At 37.9% G+C, this 26,609-nt stretch overlaps 1 protein-coding gene across 1 annotated transcript in view; it reads left to right on the forward strand.

Annotated features, from left to right (window-relative positions):
- ADGRA3 (adhesion G protein-coupled receptor A3) overlaps positions 1 to 26,609 on the forward strand; it is a 130,242-nt gene that overhangs the window by 66,678 nt on the left and 36,955 nt on the right. Inside the window, 6 exon segments of the mRNA XM_023223049.2 lie at positions 2,193 to 2,264; positions 4,574 to 4,734; positions 6,796 to 7,009; positions 11,870 to 12,034; positions 14,441 to 14,642; positions 15,622 to 15,777. Of these exon segments, the coding sequence (XP_023078817.1) occupies positions 2,193 to 2,264; positions 4,574 to 4,734; positions 6,796 to 7,009; positions 11,870 to 12,034; positions 14,441 to 14,642; positions 15,622 to 15,777 (970 nt within the window).

Below are 26,609 nucleotides of genomic sequence, written 5' to 3' on the forward strand. Positions count from 1 at the left end.
TTTTTTTTTTTTTTTTTTTTTTTGTATTCTTTAGTAGAGACGGGGTTTCACCGTATTAGCCAGGATGGTCTCGATCTCCCGACCTTGTGATCCGCCCGTCTCGGCCTCCCAAAGTGCTGGGATTACAGGCTTGAGCCACCGCGCCCGGCCCAATTCTTTTCTTTATACGTAAGTCCTACATTTGTAGGATAGATATTTATTTCTAACTTACTGTTACGAAATCTTGCAAACATTTAAAGAAAATTGGAGACAATTGTACATATAAGGAATGTGTGTGTACCCATTGCCATGTCTCAGCACTTCAGTTTTACCTACCATGTCTTGTCTTCTAGCTTTCATTATTTTAAATATATTCCAGTAATCGTATAATTAAAATGGGATAGTTTCATAACATACATGTTGTTGATTGTAATTCCATCTAAGTTACTTTCTTAAAAAAATTTATTTTTTTGAGATGGAGTCTCACTCTTACTCATGTTGGAGTGCAGTGGTACAATCCCAGCTCACAGCAACCTCTGCCTCCTGGGTTCAAGTCATTCTGGTGTCTCAGCCTCCTGAGTAGCTGGGATTACAAGCACACGCTATCACACCCAGCTAATTTTGTAGTTTTAGTAGAGACGGGGTTTCACCATTTTGGCCAGGCTGGTTTCAAACTCCTGACCTCAGGTGATCCGCCTGCCTCGGCCCTCCCAAAGTGCTGGGATTATCCACGTGAACCACTGCGCCCAGCCAAAATGATTTTTATTTTTTACTTTCTTAAAATGTTGTTATGATTTATACTGCCATGGGCATACCTCTCTAATAATTCACATTTGGTATCTGCTCTGATAGGCCAAAAAAAAAAAAAGACATCCCTTTCCTCCTTTCAATTTGAAAATACTCTTTTCTGTTTAAGTTCCTAGGTACTTCTTCTATGAGAATCATTGAATCCAGCCTTTTTCTTACAAAAAAATTATAAAATATAAAAACCAATCCAGTCTTGTTCTTGCTGAAGGCCATTGTAGGTTAATTTGTAAAGTGTTGGCCCTTGTGTGATACCAGGTCTTCCCATCCAGGAGTATGTTGCTACTGGTGTCCCAGGAACAGCTGACCCCTCCCTGATCAGTTCTCTTCTCCAGCTCCACTTGGAAATCCATCTGCCCGATGGTCGCTCTCTCCCACATATGAAGGATTCAGCCCAGCTTCCAGAGAAGTTGCAGGACTCCAGAGTTCTATCCCATCCTCTGCTGTGTTTCACCCCCCACCTCACTTCTAGAACTCTACGTCTCAGTTCTGCCTGTTCTTGGTACCACAACAGGCATAGAACAGATCTTGTGGTGGTTGGGCATATGCGATTTTTCCAGAGCACTCAGTCTCATTTTAGCATTAGAAGTCCCCTGAAGGTGAGGTGTACATCCTGAGCAGTGAGCAATTATTGAGCACCATTTATACTCCAGCATGTTACTGGTGTACACGGAAGTGCACACAGACACAGGCCCTCCTTCACCCAGCTCCAGAGCTCATAGTCCAGTATGGAAGAAATACTTTGGTCAAATTGTTTTGGGTGTAACAAACTACTCACATTGTAGAATAGGGGTTTCTGAGTTCCATTCGTTCAGAACGCTGCAAGACTCAGGTTATGTATTGAAGCCTGTTGACACGAGATAGACTAGAGAAGTGATTTGCCCAAGAGCAACATGGAGTTCTATCCCCAGTCTCTCATATTAAGCCCTGAACTCATCCCGCTCCCCTCATGATTTTCAGTCTTGTTTAGTATGCTACTGCTGCTGGTCATTGAGGCCATCCTTTTCCTTTTGTTATTTTTTAAAGTTTTAATTATTCATTTTCTATTTGTTTTTACATTTTTATTTGCTGCTTTCTTATATTAGATGCGAGTGAACACTTAGAGTAATTCTAATGGGAATTCAGTAGGGTACCTTTTAGGTTCGCCTGATACTTGGCAGAAAAATTCTTATCTAGCATTAATGCGATTTTAATAATTGTATTTACTACTTTGCTTAAGGTGAAGAATAATTTTCTTCTTCAACCTTGGAGGAAGTATTTGCTAATCACTCCCTCTTTGTAAGCGTTGACACTTTCATGACCTCTTTGTAACATTATTTAATGACTGTAGGATGCTTTAGAAAATACAGAATAGGATAAAATGATAGATAGTTGTATTTTTAAAAGTGGAATTGTTTTCTGTCTTTCAGAAACCTTTCGGGGAATTTGTTTTCTTCATTATCTCAAGGAACTTTTGATTATCTTGCCTCATTACGGTCTTTGTAAGTAAAACATTTTTTTTCTCTGTTTTTTGATTTTCATGTCTTTGAAAATTAAAAACACTTATTATGTGGTTTCAGAGACTTTATAAGGACAATCTTGTCAAGTTAGAATCTCACTTGAGAGCTTGCATTCACATTAGAAAACATACAGTAAGCCTGAATAATGTGGTTTAGACTAGGACAACGGTTTTCTCCTTAGGATACCATATTACTCTAATCTATATTTAGAGTAAGTAAACTGGTAATTTTTTCTTTTTGACTTTTTTTTCAAATCATAAAATGTTGCATTGTTTGACTAATTAAATTTCCAAAGTATAAAATATCCCTTCCTATGAAGAATTTGTAGGAATATTTTATACTTTAGGAATTTAATTTTATCCTGTAAACCCGCCCCCACCCTCCACTTAAAATCAAATTTACAGCTTATTACTGATGTTTCTAGGGATGTTTATTTAGAATGCCTGCTTTATGAAATCGGTTTAAGTTCTGATTTACACAGTTTCTTGTAGCTTTAGAATTGGTTGATTTTTTTTTTTCCCAGATGGTTTTGTTAACTGAGAGATTGCATAGAAGTTATTTTGAAAGTAACTATTTTCAGATAAACCTTAACATATCTCAGACTATAAATTATCCTAATTTTATTGGAATTACAGTTAAATATAATGTTTTTCAGGTTTTCATTGAGTAGTTTATGGGATTGAGTGTTTTTCTTCCAGGGAAAGAGTTTTTCTCTCCTGATTCCTCTCTTCCATGTACTCTGACTTCTCCTCTCATCTCTCTTCCTTTCCTACACCTGTCATTTAAATCTCATTTAGGAGTCTTCCTTGGGATGTAGCTAATAGGTATTAGGAGCCCTAACCAGCTTCTCACCATCATAGCAGGCATGTGTGTGTACTTCTGAAGTCACTTTGGCTCATACTCCATCTTCTTTCTCTTTTTGGCACCCTTACCATTCTTATCCAGAAGACTACCTTTGAGCAGAAACGTCTACTTTTGGCATATTTAGGGGGCTCAGGTCAGCCATTTCTGCAAAGATTAGGAAATAAAAAAGACAAAAGCTGGTCTGGGTTTTGAGACCCTGGGTAGGAGGAACATGGGAAGTATTTTCATCCCCAAAATGGGAGAAATTGCCAGTGTTTTTACCTGGTAGTGTTAGGAACTGACCAGAAGGTGGTGCTTAGAAATTAGGAGTCTGTCACATCCTCCTTCTGGTGTTGTTTAAATTTATTTTCTATGCTGTATTCCATCAGATCCCTTTTCTTTTTTCCTTACTCTTTTTTGCCAAAACTAATGAGGTGAACCGTGAGCCAACACTCTAGCTGTGTTAGAAGCACACACACTTAAACATTATTGCACTTTGTTGATTTATTTTTATAGAACATATTGCATTCTATTTTAGCTGTGTTTACATTTTGATTCTTCTGTTATATGTTGCCCCCCATATTGGCAGGAACAGGGTCCTGCATTTATTGTTATTAGCTGGACTTAGCAAATGCGTGGCACATGAATAGTCAGCACTTAGTAATTATAGTATTTAAGAGATTTGTGCTTATATCTCAGCTCTGTTTATCCTTTCTTCTTCTCGTGCCCAAGTGCCAAATTAGAAAGGTTTTTGCCTCATATAAAGACATTTCATTACTATCTTTTGTATCAAAGCTGAGGCATTCTTATTTGTATGCTTTTGATTTGTTGGGTCTTTATCTCTTACATTTGTAAATATCTATGGTGGCACTTTGTGCATAGCAGAAAGGGGTCAGAAACAGTTCCTACCCTGGGGAAGCTCACAGTCTGGTTAGAAATACAGAGTATAGTCACAGAAAACAATCCATATTGCTTTAGGTTGCTGTTTCATTGTCAAAATCAACAGAGTTGGTAGGCATTTAGGACAAGAATGTGATAATGATGCTGGAAAATTGGGGATGGCTTCAAGATCTAATATTAATGCCACACACTTCATGATACATGGGTAGAAGCTTGTTAGACAAAAAGGAATGGGATTTGGTATTCTAGAGAACCCTGGTGTTCAGTAGCTTGTTGCATAGAAGAGGGATATCTGCCAAAGAGTCTTTGTTTGCCTACTAGATTTCATCCAAAGCAGAAACTAGGGACCAGCAAGAACAGTGTTGGGGTCCAAAACTCTGCAGTTCAGCTCCTTGGAGAGAAACTGTAGCTAGCCAACAAAATGTACTTTAGGCGTGGTGTGGGTAAACAGTATTGTGCTTGCCACCAGAAACGTAACCCAGTATAAAACAAAAGTGCTATTTAATTTTATTCACTATAATCTGTTAAGTTGTATTTGCATGTTGCAGGGAATTCCAGACTGAGTATCTTTTGTGTGACTGTAACATACTGTGGATGCATCGCTGGGTAAAGGAGAGGAACATCACAGTACGGGATACCAGGTGTGTTTATCCTAAGTCACTGCAGGCCCAACCAGTCACAGGCGTGAAGCAGGAGCTGTTGACATGCGGTAAGGGAGAAATCCAAACTGAGAAAGCGTTTACCATATTTTGACTTTCTACCATGTTTTTCTTGACAAATTGTAAGATTCTCTTTATACTTGGACAGAACTAGTATGCAGCCATTAATCATTATGAATTTGATAATATTTAGTTTATGCCAACAATTAAGCCTTTTTTTTAAATTGGTCTTTAAGGTAGTAGCTGTTTTTAGGTTCACATCAACTTTCTTTATGCAAACCAGTTTCAAAGACTAGATTTTCAGATTTTCCATCAGTTGGCAACTCATGAATTTGTCTGTAGTAACACAATCTCAGGTTGCACACATCCTGTGTGTGGATGGCAATGTGAATGATACAGTCTTTTTGAAGCAACATGTTTCAGTGTTCTTAAAAGACTGATACAGGCAGGGCATGGTGGCTCACACCTGTAATCCCAGCAGATCACCTGAGGTCAGGAGTTTGAGACTAGCCTGGACAACATGGTGAAACCCTGTCTCTACTAAAACTACAAAAATTAGCTGAGCGTGGTGGCAGGTGACTGTAGTCTCAGCTACTTGGGAGGCTGAGGCAGGAGAATTGCTTAAACCCCGGAGGTAGAGGTTTCAGTGAGCGGAGCTTCATTGCACTCCAGCATGGGTGAAAAAAGTGAAACTCCATCTCATAAAAACAAAAAACTGATACAGTTAGATCTAGTAATTCTCTATCTTACAGATAATTCTTAGGAAATGATCAGCTTTGTATGTCAATCTTCAGACTGTGTATAAGCATATCTTAAATTCTCAAAAATAGGGGATTGGTTTAATTACTTGTGACATATCCATTCAGTAAATGCAACTATTGAAAATCATGATTTTGAAGAATATCTGAGGAAATGAGGGAAATAACATATTTGCCACGTGTTAAATGAAAAACACACAAAAAAACACACCTACATACACAACCCCATAAAACAAAAACAGTCCTAAAATGGTGGGGGGAGGTCCCAGTTTAGTCTTTGTTTGGAAATAATGTATCATATTTTTTTCCTTTTCTCTTTATTATTGTTGTTGTATCACAAGTAAAATACGCTCACTGAATGAAAATTAAGATTTGTGCAAAGAAAATAAAAGCAGAGAAACAAAGACCATGTTTATGTTCATGACTGAAAGATAGCTAGTGTTAAGACCTTTTTGTATCATCTTCTATGACTTTTTTCTATTTTTTAACAAAAATATCGTTATACTCTAATGATATTTTATAACCTTTTTAAAGTTGAATTAATGTAAACGCATTTTCTTATTTAAAATAGATGCATATCAACCCATTGTATAGATGAAGCCATAGTTAACAACTTCTCTGTTACAGCATGTTTAGCTTGTTAATAGTTTCTTGCTTCATAAATAATGGAAGGACTAATTTCTTTGTATGCATTTTTGCATATTTTCTATTCTTTAGGATACGCTACTGCTAAAAGTAGAATTGTCGTGTTAGAAAAATGGACTACATATTTAAAAGTCTTTTAATGAATCAATGTCATTTGTGTACATTTTTGTACATATATTTAAAATATTTTATTTTTCTGACTGAAAGGAAAAATCTAATTAAAAACTGTTTACAGTATATGGGATCTTAAAATACTGGTTTTTCCTGGTTTCTTTAAATGTTCTGATTTTTCTGCAATGAACATGCATTAGTTTTACAGCCAAAAACCTGTGTTGTAATCAAAGGTAATGTAGTCTCCAAAGTGTATTTTAAAGTTGTAAATATCAGCATTTACTTATCACTGATGCCATTTTCTAGAGCACAGCATGTTCTTTTAGTTCATTTCTGTAATCATCTGATACTCTTGTGATGCCACTGAAGAGGAATAGCTCTAAATGTCAGAACTGAGTATGAAATTGTTTCTTTTAAATTTCGTTTTTATCTGTTATCACTAAACTCAGTAGCAGCCTGGTTGATGTTAGCATCAGCATGCTGGTTACTGAGGAATATTTGTGGTTCTGTTTTTATAATTTTACCTAGAATTTCTGTAACTTTTAATTATGGTGTTTGGAAATAGTATTTGTTTACTGAATCTTTGACTGTCTCTAGACCCTCCGCTTGAATTGCCGTCTTTCTACATGACTCCATCTCATCGCCAAGTTGTGTTTGAAGGAGATAGCCTTCCTTTCCAGTGCATGGCTTCGTATATTGATCAGGACATGCAAGTGTTGTGGTATCAGGACGGGAGAATAGTTGAAACTGATGAATCGCAAGGTATTTTTGTTGAAAAGAACATGATTCACAACTGCTCCTTGATTGCAAGGTAAACTTTTTTGTTTTAATGAAGAATTGTGCCTGTATCTTTATTTATCCTTTTGGAGTTGCAGTGTTTAGTGGAATTTGAATTAATATTTCATCTTCTTGTATTTAAAAATGCAAACATCTGGCATTTCCTTTTTCTGGTTCTTCTTCATCTTCTAAAATTAGCCATCTTTTCATCCAGTTTTTAAAGAAAAGGCTTAATTTCAAAGAGAAACTTCAGAAATTGGAGACTTTTAAAAAGTTTTTGGAGGAAAAATGTAAACTTTTAGTGCTAAACCTAATTTCCAACTATTTCCTGCTGCTAAACTTATATTTTCTCTTTTAGTAATCACCTGATATTGACTCTAGTCAAAATATTGACAATATTTTAAGGTACTTACCTTCTCCACCTACTAGTGTAAAAGAATATAACCTCTGAACTATCAACCTCATGATTGGTATGAATACCAAAATAATTCAAATGAACTTTATAAAGTATAATAGACTAAGAATATATATGATATTATCACTTACCAGATATTTTACTTTGGTAAAATTTTTACCTCTAGACATTGAGTTTTCTGCTCACTTTCTTCTTTCTTTCCACCTACCTAGAACTTGGCTTGTATTATTATTTCAGTAGAGCTACAGTTGTCAAACTCTCTGCCAGGGCCTCCTAGGGTAACATCACAGCAAACTCGTGGGAGTGCTATGAAATATTACTGAAAAACTAAAGGTTCTGAGTTGACATTCAAATCTCAGGGGTTCTCTGAGTTGAGATTCAAGACTTACGCAGTTGGCTATTTTATAATTTTTCTTGAGATTTCATGTCTACTAGAAGCACATTTTCATTTATATCTTACAACATTTAGAGTAGATGCTTTTAAATCCTTTCCTGCTAATTCCAACATGTAGGCCATCTTGTGGTTATTGCTACTGGCTGCTTTGCTGTTAAATATGGTTCATATTTTCTTCTTTTTAAAAAAATATTGTTTATATATCTGACAGTTTTGGGTTATAGACTCGACATTATGAATGAATTGTTGTGGAGGAGAGGTTGGCAAAGTACAGCCTATGAACCAAATCTGGCCTGCTGAGCCCATAAACTAAGAATGTTATTTATATTTTTAAGTGGTTACATTTCAGATGGTTACATAATTACCTACATAATATTCTTAATATTGCTTCGTAGCCAGCAAAGCCTGAAATATTTACTGTCTGGCCATTGAAGAAAAAGTCTGCCAACCTCTGACTCTGGATTCTGTTGTATTCCCCTGAAGAGAGCTAACTTTTGTTTGGTCAGGTAGTTAGCTTGGCTGAACTAACTCCTAGCTCTGTCCCCTCTGGTAGGCAGAAGCTAAAGTCTTGGTTTCTGCCCTAGCTGCAAGTGTAGTTCAGGATCAGTAAGAGACCTTGGTGCATTTTATACATAGTAGTTTAGGCTTCCAGCCTGACTTCTTTGTACCTCTGTCTTCTGATTTTTTAAGTCAATAAGATTGTAAATTTCTATTTCAGTGAGGCCTACCCTTGGGCAAAAGCCATTAAAAAAAATTCTCCTAGTTACTTCCCAGTGCCAAAAACCCTTGTTTCTCATATCAACTCTTCTTCTGTTATTGCCTGGTTTTGATCAATCTTCATGTGTTCAAATGATTGTAATTTTATAATTTGTCAGGGACATATAATTGTTAGCTGTGGAAAGGGTGATTTAATATGAGCTACTCGGTGATTACTGGAAGCAGAATTCTCTTATTAGGGGATAAGATTAATCGTTGGAAATGATATATTGTTACACTAGTTTTACTGTAGTGATAATTTCACATGCCTATGAATTCATCACATTGTACACTAAGCAGTTTATTGTATAAACAGATAATAATTGATGTATAATTCAACAGTAAAGTTTTAAAAGTAGAACCATTTTCAATGTAAAAGAGCTTTGATTAATTTAGATCTCTAAATTATTTGACTTTAAAGTAAGTAGATTTATAAGTGTAAGTCTATTTCTGCAAGTCATGCTTAAATTTAAATTATGTATAGCAATGCAAAAAAAGTTAATTCTAAGGATAGCAAGTTAGCCTAACATTTTTTTTGGTAGGCACGTTGGACTAATGTGAAAATCTTTCATGTGAACCGAGACAGTTCTTTACCTAGATTTTGCCCCAGAATAATAGAAGAAAGAAATATGTGGTTATTGCATTGGTTAATCTGAGATTTCTATTGATTTTTCATTAATCTCCCCATGTCTTTGATTCTTCATCAGTAAGAAACAGCATTTTTCTTAAGAGTTGAAATTGAAGCTACTTCTTTCTTTTTAAATCTCCAAATTTGCTGCCTCGAGGGTTCCTGGAAATTTTATTCCAGTGATTGGTTTTAGACATTAAAAGTATTGCTAAAAGTTATCCAGGAAACATTTACAGATTTGGAGATTGAAGGGGAAAAATGTAGTAAGAAAACTAGAAACACTCCGTTATAGTGTCATACTTTGGGATGCTGGACTTTGGGGAGTTACTGTGGTACAAAGCAAGTACTGTGTGTAAAAGTCATTGTAGAACAAGAAATGAGCATCATTGTCTGATCCAAGTCTGAGGTTAGATTAATTTCAGAGTGTCCAACAGGAACACATATTTCATTAAGAAGTAGTTGAGGTTATTTAAGAATACAATAAAAATTTTATTTCAAATTTATGTGTGTTACTTTTTTCAAATGGCTACTAAAGTATTTGAATATAGATAGACATTTTGGGGATTTAATTTAGTAATAGAAACCACCATAGGCATTTTTTTGAGCTGGTGGGGGGCACCATGAAAAAGTTACCATGTCAGTGAAGGTTCTGTAAAGTAAGACAGTGTTTGGGAACTTCTGGATTAAGGAATGATTTTCATTGATGGAATATACTTCTTCCTAGTTCAGTAAAGTCTTATTAAGTAGAATGTTGGACAAAGTTAAATTTAATGTCAAACTCTTTTTCGTGTCACTCTATTTTAAAAATATTAATTACAATGTGTTTATTTTTCTAACTTAGTAAAGACAACAAACATTATCTTTGATGATTCATAATATAAAAGTGTCTTGAGCCTTTATTAGAACAATTTGCTGTAGCCATCAATGATTTAGGAGACTGGACAAATGTGTATTTACTTCAAGACATAATTTTGTAAGTTAATTAAAATGATACATACTTTCTGTCTAATTATTTCTTATCATTTGTGTCTACATAACAGCAACGCATACTGGGTCCTGTGGGGGAAATAAAGATTAATTGAAGGCTCTGACATTTGCTCCTTAATTAATAGGTTTTATATAAGAGAATTATGATTTCATCGTGGAAATTGGATTTACTGACAGCTATTTAGAAATACAGCTGTTTTATGAATTGAAATATACCTTAACATGGAAACCTTTTGTGAAAGTATTAATTGGTAATTTACTAAATCTTTTTTTTTTTTTTTTTTTTTTTGAGACGGAGTCTCGCTCTGTCCCCCAGGCTGGAGTGCAGTGGCCGGATCTCGGCTCACTGCAAGCTCTGCCTCCCGGGTTTACGCCATTCTCCTGCCTCAGACTCCCGAGTAGCTGGGACTACAGGCGACCGCCACCTCGCCTGGCTAGTTTTTTTTTTTTTTTGTATTTTTTAGTAGAGACGGGGTTTCACCGTGTTAGCCAGGATGGTCTCTATCTCCTGACCTCGTGATCCACCCGTCTCGGCCTCCCAAAGTGCTGGGATTACAGGCTTGAGCCACTGCGCCCGGCCACTAAATCTTTTTAGAGAGGTAGTTGGTTTGTTTCTAGTGTAACCCTTTATATTTTATCTTAAACATTTTCTTAATTATGTAAAATCATAATCTTCTTTTTTCTTTTCTTTTCTTTTCTTTTTCTTTTTATTTTTTGAGACGGAGTCTCGCTCTGTTGCGTGGGCTGGAGTGCAGTGGCACAATCTCGGCTCACTGCAAGCTCCACTTCCCGGGTTCACGCCATTCTCCTGCCTCAGTCCCCCCAGTAGCTGGGACTACAGGCGCCCGCCACCACGCCCAGCTAATTTTTTGTATTTTTAGTAATGACTGGGTTTCACCGTGTTAGCCAGGATGGTCTCGATCTCCTGACCGTGTGATCTGCCTGCCTCGGCCTCCCAAAGTGCTGGGATTACAGGAGTGAGCCACCGTGCATGGCAGTAATCTTTTTTCACGTTTGAATATTTTCTTCAGAATCTGTGAAAAGGGAGATGTGACTTGGAAACTTCTCCAAGTTTTGCTCAAGAATGTAGGACAATGTTTCTGCCTTTGGGCTTGCCATTCCTTTTTTTTTTTTTTTTTTTTTTTGTGAGACAGAGACTTGCTCTGTCACCCAGGCTGGAGTGCAGTGGTGCTCTTTTGGCTCACTATAGCCTCTGCCTCCTGGGTTCAAGCCATCCTCCAGCCTCACTCAGCCTCCCAGGCAGCTGGGATTACAAGCGTGCGCCACAACACCTGGCTAACTTTTTACAAGATTTTTGGTGTAGACGGAGTTTAGCCAGGCTGATCTTGAAGGCCAGGCTGGCCTTGAACTCCTGCCATCCAGAGTGCTGGGATAGCTTGCCATTCCTGTTCTGTAAAGTGTTCTGCTCTCCCTGTTTCTGCAAGGAGAATTCTCATGCATTGTATAGCATTGCATTTGATTCATATGTCTCTTACTGCACTGATCGTGTATTTTAAAGATCTCTTTCCTTTTTTGCCTCGACATTGAAAGATTTAAAGGAAGGAGTCATTTTTTAAATTCATTTTTATGTAGCAAGTGCTTACCTCACGATATGCATTCAAAACTATTTGCTAAGTGAATGATCGAGACCCCTTATTGTCTCCTTTTTTGCCTAATTCTGTTTTCTCTCTTTTTAAAATCTTTCTTTATGCAGTGCCCTAACCATTTCTAATATTCAGGCTGGATCTACTGGAAATTGGGGCTGTCATGTCCAGACTAAACGTGGGAATAATACGAGGACTGTGGATATTGTGGTACTGGAGAGTTCTGCACAGTACTGTCCTCCAGAGAGGGTGGTAAACAACAAAGGTGATTTCAGGTCAGTGTCGTGGAAAATACTGGGAAAAGTTTCATTTGCCCCAGATCCTTCTGTTGTCTAAGACACATTATTGGTTTCCTCTCCTGAGTAACAAAATTTGAGAACTGTGCATGTCTGAGGACTCCCCTTTAGAATAATTGTCGGCCGGGCGCGGTGGCTCAAGCCTGTAATCCCAGCACTTTGGGAGGCCGAGACGGGCGGATCACGAGGTCAGGAGATCGAGACCATCCTGGCTAACACGGTGAAACCCCGTCTCTACTAAAAAAAATACAAATAACTAGCCGGGCGAAGTGGCGGTCGCCTGTAGTCCCAGCTACTTGGGAGGCTGAGGCAGGAGAATAGCGTGAACCCGGGAGGCAGAGCTTGCAGTGAGCTGAGATCCGGCCACCGCACTCCAGCCTGGGCGACAGAGCCAAACTCCGTCTCAAAAAAATGATAATAATAAAATAGAATAATTGTCGTACACGTCCGTGTGAAGAGACCACCACACAGGCTTCGTGTGAGCAATAAAGCTTTTTAATCACCTGGGTGCAGGCGGGCTGAGTCCCAAAAGAGAGTGGGCGAAGGGAGATAAGGGTGGGGCCGTTTTTATAGGATTTGGGTAGATAAAGGAAAATTATAGTCAAAGGGGGGGGTTGTTCTCTGACAGGCAGGAGTAGGGGGTTACAAGGTGCTCAGTGGGGGAGCGTTTTAAGCCAGGATGAGCCAGGAAGAGGAATTTCACAAGGCAATGTCATCGATTAAGGCAAGGACCGGCCATTTTTACTTCTTTTGTGGTGGAATGTCATCAGTTAAGGGGGGACAGGGCATTTGTACTTCTTTTGTGATTCTTCAGTTACTTCAGGCCATCTGGGCATATACGTGCAAGTCACAGGGGATGCGATGGCTTGACTTGGTCTCAGAGGCCTGACAATAATGATTTCGGAATCACTTATGGAGAGGAACAAAAGGGGTGCTTGAACTTTATCTCAGACCTGTTGATTTAAGAATCTCTAAAAGTAGAGTCATTTTTAACAAATGGTTTTGTTGTATAAGAGCCATTGCCTTAGGGAAACATTTGAGATATTCTGGTAAAAGAGTACAAAATTCAAACAGGTTAAGTAAGGTTTTTTCTGTGTTTTTTGCCCCCTGCAATGGCCCTTTTATAGATGAACCTTGGAAGGTTTTATATTGCTCAGGTACTTTTCACTACTGGCGGTTCAGTAGGCATCATAATTAGAAGAAACACATATCTGATTTTCTCCCCTTGTTCAGTTCTTCTGGAAATCAAGCAAGAAGGACTTTGGGAAATGAAAGCTGTTGGGTAGCCTGAAACTTGGGGAGCCATGGGATCCCAGGTGGGGTTTGTTGAGCTCTGTTAATCTAAGCAAAGGGAGTTATTTATTTATTTATTTTAGTAGAAAGTTTAGGATTTGCAGGAGACGACAGCTTTTACCTTAAACTCTCTTTACTTTCAAAGGTGCTTTGAAACATCTTTAAATATCTTATTTACTTGATCTTATTTGTGTTCAGGGATTTAAAAAATGAGTTTATAGTTGATGTAAACAAAGGGAAATATGTTATTCTTTGAAGCAGCAGAAAGATCATTTATTACCCAGTTTGCGTTGTCTCTGATGGGTTCAGTTGTCACCTCCTGCCTGTAACCTCAGTGTTTCAAGGGTGGGAAAACCCTTTGGTGTTAATCTTTTAAATCCAAAGCAAAGAAGCAATAATAACATCTTTATCTCAGCTAATTCGCCATTGCTCTTTTTATAAAAATGATTCTTGACATCAATATATGGAAATCAACGTTTATTATTGCCAATGGATAAGTCTTTTATGTAGATTAAGTATTGATCTATAATATTATTTAGAATACATGCTTTTAAGTGTTATATATGATATTTGGTAATTTTGTTATATTTAACATCTTTTATCAAATAATCCTAATATGATATTTACTATTTATGGTAGATTTTCTATTTTTTCATAGTTTTGATTGCTTTACATTTTAAAAAATAGAGCAATTAAATATTTATAGATCAATGAATTATTTATCTTTTAACACTCCTTAAGATACTATGCAATTAAATTCCCACTGCATTGAAAAGTTTTAGTTTAGTGTTGCTTGATATATTTGTATGGTTTTTGAAATGAATTCTATTTTGGTGTGACTGATACTGTAATTTAGTGGTTCCTGTGATAAGCATCAACGGTAACCTGTATTAAACATGTTGAATTTCATTCTCAGTCTTGGAGACATAGAGCTCAAATAACAAAGGTTTCTCCCAGCCCAGTTTTGATGACCCGTGTCAAGGTTGTATTGACGTGACATGTTCTCATCTTTGATTTTTTTATCTGCTATTATTATTCTTGATGTACCTGTGTCATTTAGATTTTCTTGTACTATTTTGTCTTCATCTCTAGATGGCCCAGAACGTTGGCGGGCATTACTGCATATCTGCAGTGTACGCGGAACACCCATGGCAGTGGGATATATCCCGGCCACCCACAGGATGAGAGAAAAGCTTGGCGCAGATGTGATAGAGGTGGCTTTTGGGCAGATGATGATTATTCTCGCTGCCAATATGCAAATGATGTCACTAGAGTTCTTTATATGTTTAATCAGGTAACTAGAAAGTCTTCAAGTTTACTTGGGTTGTGGAGAAAACATGGTATTCACACCAAATACATAAGGTTTTTTTTTTTTTTTTTTTTAAATACTAAGCAAAACATAAGGATTTGGTGTTTTTACTTTAGTTGACTTAACTGTCTTCAGGATCAGGTCTGTCTTAACCACTAGTCAAGGCCCTCTATGGAATCCTTCTCTTCCAGTCACCGTCTCCCTTTGTGCCTTTGTTTGAATATCTTTTTAAATCTGTATCCACCAGACAGAATCCTAACCATCCTTCGAATTCACATTGAAAGCCACCTCTTGGAATCGTTTTATAATCACTTCGTTGAAAGCAATCGCTTAGAATGCTTGAGCTACTCACGTGCTTTTTGTTATCTTTGCTTCTATGCATCTTTTTAAACCTTACCAGACTATAAGCAAGTGAAAGATGGCTTTTGTGTAATGTATTTTCTTTTGCCCCTTAGCACTTGGTAAAAATCCTTTTGCAATGTTAAGTGCTAAGTCAGTGTTAGAGTCAGTAGATAAACAAATGTAAAACATTACTGGCAGTGCCTGCCAAAAAAAGGTAAGTGCCAAATAAGTAGTTCGGACTCTTATGCAGTGGGAGTTCCAAGGGAGGTACTGATCACTCCCAGCAGGAATTCTCAGGAAAGGCTTTATTAAGCAATTGGGATTGAGGTATGTGTAGAATTTGGATAGGCAGGGAAGAGATAGATGGTGCAACATGTTAACCTCATGTATTTTTATGTATTACTGTATTTCACTCCAAGCTTGAAAAAATTTCCCTCCAGTGAGTTTCCATTAAAATTCCAATTTTCTTAGATTTGTAAAGCATTTTAAGAAGGCCACGATGAGTAAATAATAAAGTGGTTTAATTCATTGCTGTTTTGAAATGCAGAGTTAAAATGTCAGGATTGTGTTGATCATTTTGCTAATGACCATTTTGTTGATCATTTTTGCCTTTGACATGTAGATGCCTCTCAATCTTACCAATGCCGTGGCAACAGCTCGACAGTTACTGGCTTACACTGTGGAAGCAGCCAACTTCTCTGACAAAATGGATGTTATATTTGTGGCAGAAATGATTGAAAAATTTGGAAGATTTACCAAAGAGGAAAAATCAAAAGAGGTACTTTTCTAAATTCAGATTTGTAGCACACAGTGTCAACAATTGGTAGCGTGACAGAGTTCAGTCTGTTTATTTTAAGGCCTGTTTATGTTTGTCATATTTGACCTAAAAGCACGCTTTTAAATTTCCAGAATTTTGTGATACTTCTGCCTCTTCTCTTATAATGACCTGTTTGTTACTGGGACCAGGAGAGGTGAGCTCTCAGTTCTTGGACATTAAGGTCCAGAGATATAGCAGAGGTCGCTGGTGAGAAAGCAGTGTTCTGCCTCCACGCTGTGGCTTAGGCAGGGCTGCTTAGCTCAGCCTGCTGGATTTCTCTTCTCCATACACCCTTGCGCTCATCTTTTGTAACAGGAGTTTTAGTCACCCAGATCTTGTAGTAAATTCCTTTTAATTGTCCTTGTAGTGTCCTAGAGAAATGAGAGGCTGTTTAGGCACTTTTTTGAAATTCAAAATGATTGGAATATATAAGTTTTAAAAATGCAGTGAATTCTAAAAGTGGCGTATTTTAACCTGACGGGACCGCATTGAAGCCATGATATGCTTGTCCACATGATATTTTTTGGAGGAAAAAAATTGACAAGCACAGTTTATTTCACTTGTGTCCCTGTGAAGAGACCACCAAACAGGCTTTGGGTGAGCAGTAAAGCTTTTTAATCACCTGGGTGTAGGCGGGCTGAGTCCGAAAAGAGAGTCAGAGAAGGGAGATAGGGGTGGGGCCTGGGCCATTTTATAAGATTTGAGTAGGTGAAAGAAAATTACAGTCAAAGGGGAGTAGTTCTCTGGCGGGCAGGAGTGGGGGTCACAAGGTGCTCAGTGGGGGAGCTTTTGAGCCAGGATGAACCAGGAGAAGGAATTTCACAACATAATGTCATCAGTTAAGGCAGGGACCGGCCATTTGCACTTCTTTTGTGGTGGAATGTCATCAGCTAAGGCAGGAATAGATTCTTCGCTTGCTTCAGGCCATCTGGTATATATGTGCAGGTCACAGGGGATACGATGGCTTAGCTTGGGCTCAGAGGCCTGACAGTTTACAGAATGAACGAGCTGCAAATTAATGTTTTGAATAATTTTCAAGGGGCAGAATTATTTTGTTCTTTAAGCTTTATGTTTAAAGCTTTGTGAGAACTTTATATGCACAATTTCTTTTGTGATATAATCACTTATAAAGAAGTGAATTATAGAGGTAGAAGGAACCTCAAGCAAGTGGTAAACTGAAGCCCACGCTTAGGTTAGGGCAGGCCTGAAAACAGAACCCAAGATCCCTGACTCATCCGTAAGAGTTTTCTATAGCATCACATTCACCTTCTCATACAATGTGGCCCTGACTTGCAATTCTAAAAGTGCTCTGTACACAACTGTGGGGAAACACTGGGCTAAACAAAACCACATATTTCTTTATGTAGAATTTCTCAGATCTATTAATATTGCTAAAATGTAAATAATAAGGCTTGTTTTCCTAAATCATTCTAATATATTTTTATATCACATATACACAGACTTATATATCACATACACATTCTAATACATAATATATATTTAGATATATCTAATATGTATATTATATATTCATATATCTAATATAGACATATTCTTATATACCATATATTTTATTTATATATCTATATTAGATATATAAGATAGATATCTACATATTATACATCTATATATCTAATATGGATATATTCTTATATATCGTATATATAAGATATTGTATATGATATATGTAAGCATTAGTATCTTGCATTCTGGTAATAAGTTTTTGGAACTGTGACCCTAGTGCATTAGGCCCTTTACTTGATAGGATGTAATTATTAAAGGAAGGAAAATACATATATTGTATATAAACGGGACTTAGGCAGATAGGCCACCTCACTTGTCAGCCGGCTAACATTTCATTTGTTTTCTGAACTTCAGGGACCGTGATTGTCTAATAACTGCTCCTGATACTTGATTGTGTCTCCAGGGCACAGCCCACTTTCCTGCAGTGAATTTTCCTTGTACTGGGAGAGGCCATTTGGATTCTGGCTCTGTGATTAATATTGTGCTCCACTGTTGCTTAAGATGACAGGTTAGCTGCCCACAGGATTAGCAGTCATTTCTGGGAGTGGGATGTTTCTAGTTACTAGAATAATTGTAATGACATTTGGAATGTGGACATGGAAGAACATTCGCCATTGAAGAGTACATGTTTATGATGTGACCCTGTTTTGCTCATCCCTCAGCATGAGCAGCGTGGTGTCCAGAGGTGTGTGTTGAACTGTTTGCCAGCGTGTGGAAGAATGGTCAGCTGTGCTGACGGGTTCTTAGGTGGAAACATCATATTGAACTGGAAGTAGACATGGTTTCATTAGTTATTAATTAACCATGGGCTTATTCTTCATTTTTCAAATTGGGATGCTGTTTTCTCTGTATAATTTGAAAAGTGTATGTGCACAAATACAGGCGAACAGTTTAGCAAAATAGTTGCAAAGCTTGGATATAATTTTATTAGGTTATTAAATATAACATTTTTCTGACCTCAGAAGCTAAGAAGGAAGTCCTTTTAAACAATCACAAGTGCATCAGTTAGTTCTGTAAAAATGTATTGTGAAGAAGATTGCTGTCACTTTACTAGTTAACATAGGATGGAAAAGTTAGATTATCTTTGGAAGTAAGTGATGGCAACTTATTAACTATCAGCATGAGAAACAGGAAAATATTCAGGATTGAATAACTGAGATATAAATGTAATAATATTGCGTGTGATGCAGTGACTGACATACAGTTCTCTGGCAATTTGAGCCACAGACCATAGCTTTCGCCATTTATTAGAGCAGTGAAAAAAAATTAGGAGGCTTAAGGGCTTCATTTTAAGTTAATTACCACAGCATAAAATTATGCCAGGTTATCCTAAAATGCACCTAGCTTAGAGAAATAATTAATTAAATTGATTTTTGTGTTATGACTGAAAGTTATTCTTTTATGGGTGACTTCAAAGCTAAAGTATTGTGGGGGAATTGCTTCTTAATCTGTGATTGAGCCTGGACAACACAAGCTGGCACTTTGTTGTCTCAGGATAGGCATTAAAAGCTATCAAACTGCCAGATCTAAGTGATGTATTTAGTAGATCCTTTTAAAAACAGTTAAAGGCTGTCTGTCAGGCAACAGAAGTGTCTGTTATGTATTTACTAAAGTGATTTTTCTTATGAAAACAGTATGCGTATTCATTTTATAAGATGGGAAAGTTAAATGTAAAGATAAGATCTGGTGACGCTTTCTGGCACCCTTATTGTCTCTTGTTTTAAAATATCTGAGTGCAATATGTGTCTTACACTAGTTTTTATATAGATTTTTACAAATGTATGGCTCTTTCATTGATTTTAAAGTGTCATCGCTTCTATATTGACGGTTATGATTCTTTGGTATTTTTTTTTTCTTGATCTTACTTGCCAGACTTTTCTGTATTATTAAGCTTTTCCAGGACATTATTCCTAAAACTTGACCACACATCAGAATCACCTGCTGGATTTGTTATATGCAGAGATTGCTGCCTGAGCTCCCCCTCCCTGCCATTCCCAGTTGCCATGTCAGCAGGTCTAAGTGGGTTCAGAGAATTTGAATTTCTAGTCAGTTTCAGGTGATGTTTCAGGCAGCATGACTTTGATATTGGCTTTGAGAACCCCTGTAGCATCTCCATTTTCTATTGTTGCTTTTTTTTTTTTTTAGGTGTGGGGGGTTTTAACTTTTTAAGAACTTTTTCTTGGAAAATTCAAAAGGATAGGAGAATATTATCATTAATACCTATGCTATACCTCTGCTTGGCTTCGACGGTTTTCAATACAGCAAGCCCTCACTTACGGTCGGTCATCTATAGGTTCTTGGAAACTGCAACTTTAAGTGAAATGATATGTAATGAAACCAAACTGACCATATACTAATTGACGTAAATCAGACTTATAAAATCCCAGAGATCATTTCTGGTCAGAAAAATATCACCAAACTTCCAAATAAAGACCCCAGACATTCTAATATTAAACATTGAAATAAGTATGAGCCATACACGTATTTAAGAAAGATTAATAAAAACAAGACAATTATTTACCCATTGTATTAGTTTTCATGCTGCTAGTAATGACATACCTGAGAGTGAGTAATTTATAAAGGAAAGAGTTTTAATTGACTCACAGTTCAGCACATCTGGGGAGGCCTCATAATCACAGCAGAAGGTAAAGGAGGAGCAAAGTCATGTCTCACATGGCAGCAGACAAAGAGAGAATGAGAGCCAAGTGAAAAGGGAAACCCCTTATAAACCCCCTTATAAAACCATCAAATCTTGTGGGACTTACTCACACGACAGTGGAGCAGTCAAATCTTAAAGCTCCAAAATGATTTCCTTTGACTTCATGTCTCACATCCAGGTCACACTGATGCAAGAGGTGGGTTCCCATGGTCTTGGGCAGCTCTGCCCCTGTGGCTTTGCAGGGCACAGCTTCCCTCCTGGCTGCTTTCACAAGCTGATATTGAGTGTCTGTGGCTTTTCCAGGTGCACAGTGTAAGCTGTTGGCGGATCTATCATTCTGGGGTCTGGAGGACAGTGGCCCTCTTTTCACAGCTCCACTAGTTGATGTCCCAGTAGGGACTCTGTGTGGGCACTCTCACCCCACATTTCCCTTCTGCACTGCCCTAGCAGAGGTTCTCCATGAGAGCCCTACCCCTGCGACAAACTTCTACCTGTCATTCAGGAATTTCCATACATCCTCTGAAATCTAGGCGGAGGTTTCGAAACCTCAATTCTTGACTTCTGTGCACCCACAATCTCAATACCACGTGGAAGCTGCCAAGGCTTGGGGCTTGCACCCTCTGAAGCAACAGCCTAAGCTGTACCTTGGCCCCTTTTAGTCATGGCTGGAGCAGCTGGGATGCAGGACACCAAGTCGCTAGACTGCACACAGCACATGGGCCCTGCACCCAGGCTGTAAAACCATTTTTTTCTGCAAGGCCTCCAGGCCTGTGGTGGGAGAGGCTGCCATGAAGACCTCTGACATGCCCTGAAGACATTCACCATTGTCTTGGGGATTAACATTCAGCTCCTTGTTACTTGGGCAAATTTCTGCAGCGGGCTGGAATTTCTCCTCAGAAAATGGGATTTTCTTTTCTATCGCATTGTCAAGGTTCAGATTTTCCAAACTTCTATGCTCTGCTTCCCTTCTAAAACGGAATGCCTTTTACAGCACCCAAGTCACCTCTTGAATACTTTGCTGCTTAGAAATTTCTTCTGCCAGATACCCTAAATCATCTTTCTCAAGTTCAAAGTTCCACAAATCTCTAAGGCAGGGGCAAAATGCTGCCAGTCTCTTTGCTGAGACAAAACAAGAGTCACCTTTGCTTTAGTTCCCAACAAGTTCCTCATTTCCATCTCAGAGCGCCTCAGCCTGGACCTACTAGCCTCTAGGAAGTTCCAAAGTTTCCCAGATTTTCCTGTCTTCTTCTGAGCCATCAAACTGTTCCAACCTCTACTTGTTACCCAGTTCCAAAGTTGTTTCCACAGTTTTGAGTATCTTTTCAGCATTGCCCCACTCTGTTGGTACCAATTTACTGTGTTAGTCCATTTTCATGCTACTAATAAAGACATACTTGAGACTGGGAAGAAAAAGTGGTTTAGTGGACTTACAGTTTCACAAGGCTGGAGAGGCCTCACATGGCAGAAGGCATGGAGGAGCAAGTCACGCGTTATGTGGATGGTGGGAGGCAAAGAGAGAGCTTGTGCAGGGAAGCTTCTCTTTGTAATACCATCAGATATTGTAAGACCTACTATCACAAGAACAGCATGACAAAGACCCGCCACCATGATTCAGTTACCTCCTACTGGGTCCCTCTCATAACACATGGGAATTGTGGGAGTTACAATTCAAGATGAAATTTTGATGGGGACACGGCCAAACCATATCACTAAGTGTTGGTTGATTGGGGGTATTAATGAGAAAGGTCTGATGTATCCTTAACTGTGATATTTGCTTGCTTCCACCAAGTGCCAGAGTAGGGGGGCTCACTTTAAAATTAATTCTTAGATTGAGGTTTTTAAGAACACAAAAGTAGTATAAAGGACCCGTTTCAAGGTCAACTTGTGTTTCCAAATTGTCAGAGGATAATTTTTTTTTTACCTCCTTCTATCTCTTGCCCAGGTCAAGACAGGCACATTTCCTGGCTCTCTCCTTCCATGAAGCTGAGTGGTTGCTGGGTAGACCTGATGCTGCAGGTGGTGTCCTTTAATTTTCTAGCTTTGTAACTGGGGGTCTTCTTCTGGTACCCTGTGTTGGCATGGCCTAGGCTCGGTGTGGAAGTCAAAACACACCTTGTGGTCATCAGAGTTCAACCTCAGAGCTCTTTGGATTTCTGCTGTTCTTTGGCGACTGGGTTTTGGAGGAGGCTCTATTTTCCTACTTCTTAGTGATGCATTTACAAAGATAACTGTTTTCGTTTCACCATTTTTCACTTTCTGCTGGAGAGTTCTCCAGAGTACTGAGTCCTCTGTACTTCTAGAAAAGGAAATGCACATATGCGTTTGTAATCTCATATATTTCAGTAACACCTTAGGGTAGAGTCAGTATTTTGGGATATTTTATATGTTAATATATGAGATATTTACAGATTAGCACAATTACAACTAAATTTATTCAGTTTTTTTTTTTTAAGTTTTGAATGTGTGGGCTTTACGAGGATCAAGCATGAGACCTGGTAGACACATCATTGCTCCTGAAGAATTATGATTATTACATGATCTGAGAACTCCTGCCATGCAATATTCTTCTCGACCTCTTTTCCCCTTCCACCCATTTCTTCAGTTCCTCCACTGTTACCCTCATCCTCATCATTCTCTTTAATCCTATACCTCAGTAAAATCAGAGCTTTAACCTTTGCCATAACCCTGATGATGATCAGTCAGACTCTTGTTGAATAGCAAATATTTACCTAAGCAACCTGCTGAGAAGCCTGCAGAGGTATCCCATGGCACGTAAGGCCAGATGTGAGTTAAGAGTGACAATTACACTTTTAAAACTTGACTTTCAGAATACAACAGTTCCATCATTAATCAGGGTGATAGCATACCTTGAAATAGGCGTGATCCCAAGAGTATACTTAATTTGGAACCAGGAGAACATCGTGAAGACTACTTGAGCTTAATAGGATCAGTTGCTGCAATGATGGTGATGTAGGTTCCTCTGTTTGTCATCTCCAAAACCATTACTCCACCTATGCATGTGTCTGTTAATTCTTGCTTTTGTTCATCTATTAGAATGAACAAAAGTGTTCCTTTGCTGCTCAATGATTGAAAATGTAAATATGGGAGGGCCTAGATCACTTGGCCTTTCTCAAAAACTCCATGAATTGCTTAATGTATATTTTTACTGGGTATGTGAAGATATTTGTCTTTTGCTTCTTTTTTTTTTTTTTTTCTTTCTTATTTTACTGTGGAATGAGATGTTCTGAGCACTTTTAGAGTTCTTGGTCCCATTTTACAAATGAGTAAACTGAGTCTCACAGAGGCCGATTTGCTCAGGGACATCTAAACTTGTAAGTAACAGACTTGAGATCTCAACCCAGGAGTATTTAACTCCAAGGCAAATAGATATTATGTCTTTGGTGTTAAAGACTGTACGTTAAATATCATCAAGTTTAGTTTGTGTATTATCTTGTATATTAATATAACATCAGAAATTTATTAAATTAACAGATGTTTTTGACCTAATTTTGATAAAACTAAATTTGATAAAACTTCCAAGCCATTTGTATATTAAGAACTCTTACAACATTTGACATTGAGCACTTTCATTGCCATTAATGTGGTTCATTTGTTTCTTCCCCGTTTTATCTTTGATAAAGTCCATTCGCTCATGTTTTCGGTTGGTCCTCCCACTCTAGTGTGACAGGTGCAAGAGCAGGTGGAGGAGTCCTTCTGACCCTTTTGTGGCTAGAGTGGCCTTCAGGGAATGAGGCCAAGGAGAAATCTCATGCGTTCTCCTTATACTGGTTGCAGTTTTTAAATGAGCTTTGTGTGTCAGATTTCAGGAATACTTTTTTTTAATCCAGTGTAATTTTTCATGCATTGTTACTCCTTTTGTGTCACTTTTTGCCACTGGGACAGATTCAGAGCTACTTCTGTAACGAAGCTACAGAAGCATATAACATTTTCTGATTATCTGCTCTAGGGAATGTTTTGGCAACAAATCCCTTTCCTCCATTCTTAGCCATTTGGAGTGAAATAATGAGAAAAATAGCTTGTTCTCAACTAAAGCAATTACTGTTGTTAGCCCTGTACCTTCTTAGAGATATTTGTTTTTTTATAATTACTAACAGAAGTTAATTTCTGTATTACTGGCATTATCTAGCGGGACATAGCAGTAGTTCTTTGATCATGTAATAATGGTAACTTTTTCAAGAGAGATAATGTACTCATCAGATCTCATGTCAGGTCCCCATAAAATTCCTACATTTAAAACTTCAAAGAAGTATTAATAAGTTTAGTTGTAACTTTGATAATCTGTAAACACTGCCTATATTTCAGTGATGCCTTAGAATAAAAATCAATATTTTCATGTATTTTAAAGTTTTGCATCCAGTGGGAATTTGATTAATATTTTTGATAGCCATAAAGTGTATTTCACCATGTTATCTCTTTTGCCTCTTTTATTTTTGTGTAAAATCTTCAAATGACAGTAAGTCAGAATAATAGACAAAATCTTAACGAAGTTATTCCAACTACTGTGAATTCCCATTAAGACTTTGGACTTATTAGTCTAGCATCTGTATAAACGGCTGATTGACAGATTCAGTAACTGAATAGAAAGAGTCAGTACCCTTCTTTATAACTCCAGAAGTAAGGGCTTCTGGTAGAATGACATTCACCCCCATACCTGTTTGTTAGTAGGAACATGCACTAGGATGCTAATGGTCCAATGAATCATATTAAATGAACCAACTGAGGATTCTGCAAAGCTTGATTACAGGCTCTTCTTAATTATTTGTCAGTTTATCATGTTAATATCTTCGGTTTTGGGGGAAGTAGCCCTTGAGAATGTATTAGTTCATTAAAATAGGTGTTTGGATTAAATTTCATTACCCTATATCCTATATTCCTCTGCACATTTCCTTCATAGCAGTTTCCACAGTCTAAATCACTTTTTAAAAATGGATTTATATGCTTGTTTTGCATTTCCTTCACCAGACTATAAGGTTGAAGATAGAGCTTGTTTCTTTCTTTTGCTGTTGTATCCCTGTTGCTCCAGACAGTGTCTGGCTCACATTGGCCCTCAATAAATAGTCAGTGAACAGTAATCATGAACATTTAAAATGAATATTGATACCTATCGAATACATGGACATTGATAACTATTGGCTTCTCCATCAGCTCTTGTACTGGTGAATAAGGATGTAAATATAAGACATTTTGTTTTATGTCTTATTATGTCTCAGGATGTTTACATTGGAAGTAAAATAAGGAAAACGTTGTGATACATTACGGTAAGGGCAGTACAAAGTCAGAAAACTTATTTTAATAGGATCAAGCTGGGGGAAAGTGGTACTTTACAGAAGGTCAAGTGGCAGTTTAGTTGGATGCATTGGTCCTGTTTTTATGTGAACACAGACATACAAAGACAACCCTCCTACTACTTCTAGAGTCTATCATCTTAAAAGAGAGGCCAATTTCGAGATTAAAACAGTAAAAGCGCCAACATTTTTTGAGTGCTTGCCATGTGCCAGGCACGGTTTTAGGAACCTTGTGTTTATTATTGGAACTTAATCTCCACAACATTCAGAAAGATAGGACTATTATTATCCGTACTTATGAATAAAGGAAGCGGAGATACCAAGAGGTGAAGTGTTCAGGCTAGGTACTCATGGTCAGCATCTGAAGTCCTGTTCTCATCTATGTATTTGCTGTGGTTGCCTCATCCCGTGGTTCCAGGGTTGAGATCTGGTGGATTTCCAAAGGTCTGACTTTTTTATAAAGTGAACCAGGGTGGGATGGACTGAACTTCTTCCAAACCCTCTTCAGCCCCCATAATTATACGTCGTGTGAAGTATATTGGATGCAAAATGGGATTGAAATTTCAGCAGGGATCTTCTGGGATGATCAAAAGACATCTGTTAAGACAGCTCTGGCTTTCTGGCTTTGCACTGGGGCTTAATGCCTTTTAATGCTTACTTCTTGATTAGGGGCCAGCCAGCTTGCAAATTCTGTGATCCTACCTCTGGAATGTTTTTGTTGTTCTTTCTGCCCCACATCTCCCTCTCGTGAACGTTTTGTTCAATACAAAATCCTCGTGACACCAGTACGTCTCATTAGCCCTGGACGGTTCAGTTTATTTCTCTCAGGTGAGACGTACAAGTTATAGTAAACAATAGTCAGTTGACTTTTCAGTGGCTTTGCCTGACAGGTGTTTACATCTGTAAGTTACGAAGTGAGCGAATAAAAATCTGATAAATGAAACAAGTAAAACGGACAGTGGAAGAGTGCATTTATTTTATTGTATTGGATCTTAAAAGCGTTCATTGAGTTGGGAGAAAGGGAAGACGCAGTTCATTCAAGATGTAGGAAACCACATGTGCAAGGGGATGGGGGTGAGATTATACAACACATACAAGGACCTAGCAGTAGCTGGACATCCCTGGAATGTTGAACATGCGCAGAGACTAACGAGGTAGGCAGTCTTTCTTTCTCTCTCTCTTTCTTTCTTTCTTTCTTTCTTTCTTTCTTTCTTTCTTTCTTTCTTTCTTTCTTTCTTTCCTTCCTTCCTTCCTTCCTTCCTTCCTTCCTTCCTTCCTTCCTTCCTTCCTTCCTTCTTTTCTTT

The sequence above is a fragment of the Piliocolobus tephrosceles genome, chromosome 3, assembly GCF_002776525.5.
Source record: "Piliocolobus tephrosceles isolate RC106 chromosome 3, ASM277652v3, whole genome shotgun sequence".
Taxonomy (NCBI): Eukaryota; Metazoa; Chordata; class Mammalia; order Primates; family Cercopithecidae; genus Piliocolobus; species Piliocolobus tephrosceles.